Source organism: Prunus persica, chromosome G5 (genome assembly GCF_000346465.2).
Source record: "Prunus persica cultivar Lovell chromosome G5, Prunus_persica_NCBIv2, whole genome shotgun sequence".
NCBI lineage: Eukaryota > Viridiplantae > Streptophyta > Magnoliopsida > Rosales > Rosaceae > Prunus > Prunus persica.
This window is the reverse complement of record NC_034013.1, coordinates 7,948,077-7,954,605: the sequence shown is the minus strand read 5'-3', so window position 1 is coordinate 7,954,605 and position 6,529 is coordinate 7,948,077. Positions and strand designations below refer to the sequence as shown.

At 37.8% G+C, this 6,529-nt stretch overlaps 1 protein-coding gene across 1 annotated transcript; it reads right to left on the bottom strand.

Annotated features, from left to right (window-relative positions):
• On the bottom strand, positions 2,047-6,317 carry LOC18776355. Its single transcript, XM_007210684.2, has 4 exons — positions 4,069-6,317; positions 3,194-3,340; positions 2,948-3,064; positions 2,047-2,845 (listed from the first exon to the last, which is right to left on the bottom strand). The coding sequence occupies exons 1-4, from the start codon at positions 5,602-5,604 to the stop codon at positions 2,231-2,233; spliced, it is 2,415 nt and encodes an 804-aa protein (XP_007210746.1). The 5' UTR covers positions 5,605-6,317; the 3' UTR covers positions 2,047-2,230.

Below are 6,529 nucleotides of genomic sequence, written 5' to 3'. Positions count from 1 at the left end.
CCGCATAATAATAACGTCCAAATTTCCGTATAGGAAAATTTATGCGTATATATATCTGAAGTAAAAAAAACACATAGCTACGTTGGTAACCCAAAAAACTAATATTAATAATGAGATACTTCTCATGAATCAAAATACATGCATGCATGCATGCACACGAGCATATACGCGTATTTTTCTTTTCTTCCTTGTTTAACACGCAGTCGTTTTGTTTGACTCCATATTCCCAAGTCGTTAAATTGCAAGACATGCAATGCCCTTGAAAAACTCCACTTTCTTTTTGCTGCTTCCAAAAACTTCTATAACTTTGCCTATATATATATATATATATATTTGGTGGTTGTTCTTTTATATCATTGCATGGTATAAAATTGCTTACGCAATTGGTCAGGGTACAAAAAAATAAAAATAAAAAACCACCTCAACATCTCTCTTTTTGCTATCATAGGGTTCGAATATGAAATTACTAATCTGCAAGTCAATACTCTTTTTTACTAGACTAGATCTGTGACTTATTATGGCAATGTTTGCAAGAATAGGGTTAAAGGAATTCGTTTATTGCGCAGCCCTAGAGATCATCAAGTGTTACAAATTGGTACGCATGTAATTAAGTTGATTTCATTAATTAATATATGGCTTTTTGGTTCTTGAGACTTCCAGAGGGTAGGAGCATTGCACTCGTTCCCAAAGTTTTTTTATTTTTTTATTTTTTTACGTCAACTTTAAAGTCTATATAAACACATGTGACGAGACAACATGTTAACTTTAACGTACTGAACGTGACCTAATTAAGCCAAATTCTGGGGTCCCGGTCTGGGCTGCTATATATTATTATATATATATATATATATTAAACATGCAGCCATATATAAAGCAATCATGTTTGGATGCATATGATTAGGACGGCAACGTGAAAGTGACCCGTTTAAAAATATATAAAGCAAGTTGGCAAACCATAAAGTTCGAAATGCCATCCACAACTTTTCATGCAATGATGCAACCCAAAACCATAACCTAAAGCTGTGTCAATTATTAATATCTTTTTATCAGATCTGTTTTTCAATCGGTGAAGTCCTTTGCGTATAGTTTTCTGTGTTCATAGAACTCCATACCATATATAATCTTCGATTTGAAATGTTTTCATTTAAATCACATTTCCAATGTAGTCTGCCGGAAAAAAAGAAGTCCGATTAATAAAGGGAGAAAGTATATAATGATATGGTAGTACCATGTTAGCGGTGTATTTCTTCATTCAAATATGAGGAATAAAGAGAAGAGGCGATAGTCAAACTTGAAACTTCTTGTCATGTTCCAACTATGACAAATACATTGACTAAATTGGGTAACGCAATCGACTATATAGATCAAATTGGTTAAATTAAAAACACAAAGACTAAATTGAAGGATTTAATATAAAATATAGGGACGGTTTTGATATTTTAAAAAAATAACCAAAAGTTTTCTAATTCAATGAAAAACTCTCGACTTTAGCCCTCAATTCGAAGAGGGAAAATAAAATATACTACAAAGTCAAACACTCTTGACCTCAGCTTCAAACAGACTTGAAAAAAGGCAGGCCTTGTCCCCCCGTAGGTACAATCGTCCAATTTAATTTAGCCCGTAGCCGTTTGGAAATTACAGTAATGGGCCAGGAGATCATCAAAGTCCAGTATAGATTAAAGGGTTTTTTTTGTTTTTTTGTTTCGTTTTGTTGTTTTTTTTTTGTTTTTTTGTTTGGTTTTTTTGTTTGGATTAAAGGTTTCTAAATACACACAAAACTTTGTTTTCTTAGGTTCTAATTAAGGTTACAAATAGCTTAGAGAACCCACAAAAGTGGTCCATGCTAGGCTAAAGGAAAATGCTAAAGATGCCGACTTTTTTTCTATACAAATAATATTATATAAAAATTTAATCTAAAATACAAAGAGAATAATATTATTTTAATCTAATCTAAACTATGAAAAGGAGGATTCGAACTCGAGTGATAAGTGGAATCATCACTATGCAACTACAGAAGCATGCATGAAAAAGGAGTTGGGCAAAGTATATAACAAAATCACAGTTAAGGTAAAACCTTTACTCGTATAATTCTAGTGCTCTTGATGCAAATGTGACAATTACAAGTCAACAGACGGTGTAACAAAACCTCATCAGAGAAAAACTCTCGTTCTTTTCCTGTTTCTTCTATACCTTTTTTCTTTCTTTTCAACAACATTGATCTAACTCCAATCTACACCCTATGTAAGTGTCCAAAAGCTTTCTTCAATATACTATATACAGCAGACAAAAGCAAAACCATTACAACCTTCTTTGAGGCCAACATCCTGAGGTTCACTCTCACACCATGTTTCCTCATTAGCCTCACCACTGCCACGCCCAACATGAGAAGCCAAGAACCAACAGCACCGAACACTGCCTTAATCGTGTCAGCAGGTCCATAGACATTGCCCAACACATCACTTGATACTTCCACATAAGACCATGTAGGGTCTGCTTGGCTGCTCCCTGTCCGGTTTAGTCCAAGACACTCATTCAGCCAATCTGAAAACAGGACAAGCACTTTAGCTAGCCAAGCAACCTCATCATCAGAGATGGGTCGCTTCATCCAGTCACCCTTGTATTTGATATCACCCAAAGTGTGGTTGCCAACTCTCCTGGGCTTGAATATTTCATCACGGTGTTGCGTAGGCTGTTTTGCTTCTGGGGGAAAAGACAGTGCCTTTACAATATGGCCGCCAAATAGGCAGCCTACCTGCGCTTTTAAAGAGTCTATGCACTGGAGGTTTTCCGCACCATTATCACCAGAAATGGCTTGCAACTCAGCTTCTGCACGTAATATGAACAACTGCCATAGCAAAAGAGTGACCATTGGTTGAGATCTCATTAGATAGATGTATTTAACTTCATAAACATACATAGTTAGAAAACAACAATAATAATTTAAAACCTGAAGCAGCTGTTGCCCGCCATCTTCTCCATCACTGAACAACTGTAAATCTTTGTTCCAATTCTCATGCAAGAAAGACCCATCAGCATCACTCTCGGACAAACCATCCTCCCAGTCCTAAGGTTACCAATAAATCATACCCAAAATTAAAAAAAACAGTCAAACACTGACCCAAACAGTTGGGCAATCAAGCACACATCATGTACTTGAAAATAAGATTAACACATCAGACGATAGAGACGTTACCAGCAATTGTTCACGAATTGGAGCAACAAATCTATATAAGCTATTAAGCATTGATTTGCCTGATCCTGCTTGTTTGGAATGAAAAGCAGTATCCACCATCTTTATAAGGTCCATTAGCTCTTTGGATGATGTCAATATAGTTAGGACCTATAAAAAAAAAATTATAATCAGAAAGAAAAATATGTCTTTCTATTAATTTCAGAAATAAATAAAGATTAAGTAATGCGTAGGTCATTGGAGAGGGATCTGCATAAATTATCATCACGCTAATCTCAATTCAGTTTTAATATCTAGTACTAGTTTTTGGCAAACATATTGCTGCTATCACCAAAAAATTTCCACTCTCCATCGGAGTAATGCTAATTCTTAAAGATCTTCACTACTTGAAACTCCAATTTTGTATTCCAATATCACAAATCTCTTCATATATCGCAATGCGTCTTGACAGGTCAAAGCTCAATAAAACCTTAATAGAGACCTAGCCAAGTTTGAAAGTGTGAAATTCCATTGAAAGTGATCATAATAGTTTGCCATGAGTATTTTTTTAAATGATTATTTGCTCAATCATAAAATTCATGGACCTCCATATAATCTTCATTCATAGACATTCAGCTATAAAGTGTATGAGCATTCACAGTTAAAAAGACTTAGAACTCAACAGACAACGCATGGTATCAATGGAAGGTTACGAAGCATTAGATCAGACATTTCTCCACATAAAACAGAGTTTATGTTGATTTATGATTAGTTAGCTATTTTTTCATGACTGAAGTCATATCCAGTTCAAAATTGCATGTCGAAGATTAAGCACCAATTAATCTCAGGAGACGAGGAAACTAGATTAGTGAAAGAAGAGAAATGGTTTAGAATCTGACCTTCAAAACCATCTGGACTATCATTTCAGGATTGGTGTGAAGAAACTTGTGTGCGAACCCAATAAAATGCATAACCAAGGAACTGTAGTACAAGTAGTTGGCCAGCACATAACCCTGCCAAGACGGTGTATAACCACAGACTGCATGCTGCGAGCCCTCCTTTCTCCCATTCCTAGACGATCCATCAACAACAGCATCAAGCTCTGAAAAGTCATCCAAACTGACAGCCCAAGGTTCCATATAAGTAATCCAAACTGAAAACACCTCTGAGATATTCTTGGTCGATGCCCCCACTGGGCAAAACAAGAATGTCCTCAATATAAACCTGTACAGCGGCCGCTGTATCAACAAGTGCCAAGACCCAATACAGGGTGAAACCGCCATTACATCCCTCGACTTCAAGGTGTCATATGAACCCGACACTCTCCACCTCGGACTCCCACAGGGTTCCACATTCTCATTCCCATCTCTGAGTACGACCAAACCCAGATTCAAATACTTAACAAGCAACTTCACCACCTCTCCTAACCCAGGGGTTGGTGGAGTCTCACCCAAAACAGACCGGAATGGAAACGAAACCCCAAATGACTTGCACTGATTAACAGGTAATGGTGAAAAATCGTTATCAACCAACCAAAAGTTTACCAAAGCATTTACAAAAAGCTCTGCCTGAGCTACAACCGAGCTATCATATCCTGAAGCGTAATGCAATAGCGAACTTCGGTATGGAAGGTGTTGATTCAAATCAGTCACGCCCACAAATGCACGAAGATACGCATATAAAAGCCTAACATATAGATTACACTCAATTTTAACCTCTACCCCACGCCTAGTGCCTGAAAAACCCGAAATTGACGAAACCCAATTCTCAAATTTAAACCTTTTGTTCCTTTTTATCGAACCACTGTCACAATTTTCACTATTGCCGCGACAAACAGGGTAATAAGCGAACCAAAACATGTAATATTCAAACACATTGAGCTGAACTTGACACAAGTTAGGCTTGGTTGGGTCTTCCTTAACCCTATTTTTAAAAATTGGGTCCAAATCAGATAATACCGGGCTGTAATTTTCAGAGGAGAGCATGAATCGGACCCATTCTGGCAACCGTTCGATGGGGAACACGTATTTGACGAGGGAGAGGCGGTCGACGGCGGAGATATAATTGAAGAGGAGGCTGCTGGGGGCGAGGAGGGCGAAGAGCCTTTTGGCTAGGTCTACATCGTTGGATGCGAGGACGGTGTCGATCCAGCCGTTGGATGAGGAAGACGGGGAGGAGGGTGATGCCTGTTGGTGCTGTGATGGTGGCGGTGGTGATGACGAAGCGGCGTCGTCGAAGCCGAAGAGCTTGCAGATGAGGGTGGGGAAGGTGAGGGAGAAGAAATGGCGGGTTTGGTCGGGTGAGAGGGAGTGCAGGAAGGACTCGATGGAGGCGCAGGTGGAGGAGATCTGGTGCGGGGCGGAGGAGGCGAGGATGGTGCAGGCGAGCTCTTGGGATTTGGAATGGGTATCGACGACGTAGGAGTGCGAGAGCATGGTAAGAGCGGTGGGGTCGAGTGTAGAAAGAGCGAAAGAGAGTGTGAGGCTTTCAGGGTCGCTAGGGTTTTTGCAGGGAAAGAGAAAGGAGAGAGAGGTTTCCAAAGTTTCAAATGAAAAAAGAAAAGCTGTGGCGCGTTTTTATGGGGTATAAGGGAGGAAGGAGAGTACGTGGCGTTAAATTGGGAGTCTTAGCGTGACGTGGACATCGTTGTGGGGTCCAATTCATTGGCTAGGTTTCTTTTTTTGTTTTCTTTTTATTTTAAAAGAAACAAAATATCTGGATCAGAAGGGGCGGGAAGGCGCTGGAGACGTTGACGTTAGATGCCAATCGTTGGATCTTTAAAATTTTTTTTTTTTTTTTTATTTTTTCTCTAAGCAATTGATTTAAGATTTCTCTAGGTGATAAAATATGATGGGTGTTTTTTTTTTTCGTTCAATTTCTTTTTATTTTCCTAGAAGAAAAGATTATACTCAATCATCACATGTTTCTGTGGAGAGTTAGTCATAATGACAGTAGTAGTAAAAAATTTGGAACAACAAGCAATATTAGATTGTTTCTGTGCAACATGAATATTGTAAAGGGAAAATGTGTATGCATACATTGATTTTTATTTATATTTATTTTTTATACAAGTGATATTGCGAGAGTTAGAATTTGAACCCATTACCATTACTACAAATATTGATATTGTTCTCAACTTAATCACTCACATAGTTCGATAGATATGAGGTTTTATACAAAAAGCATCAATGCTATTAGTAGTAAAACCACTTATTATATGTATCTTATTTTGTAAAGTTTTTGAAGTGGAACTTTACATTCTTAAATAATTAAAAATGAAGTAATAGGATAGGCGGACGCTAGAGAAAGAAGTGAGAGAAAAGTTAGATTTGGATGGATATGATGAGGTATCTACAATTT

Bases quoted from the DNA above. Each gene is read 5' to 3' on its own strand.
- LOC18776355 (XM_007210684.2), bottom strand. From the start codon at position 5,604: ATGCTCTCGCACTCCTACGTCGTCGATACCCATTCCAAATCCCAAGAG. The intron at 3,065-3,193 runs GTAACGTCTCTA...TGGTAACCTTAG, and splicing joins CAATTCGTGAACAATTGCTG to GACTGGGAGGATGGTTTGTC. The intron at 2,846-2,947 runs GTTTTAAATTAT...TTGCTATGGCAG, and splicing joins GCGGGCAACAGCTGCTTCAG to TTGTTCATATTACGTGCAGA.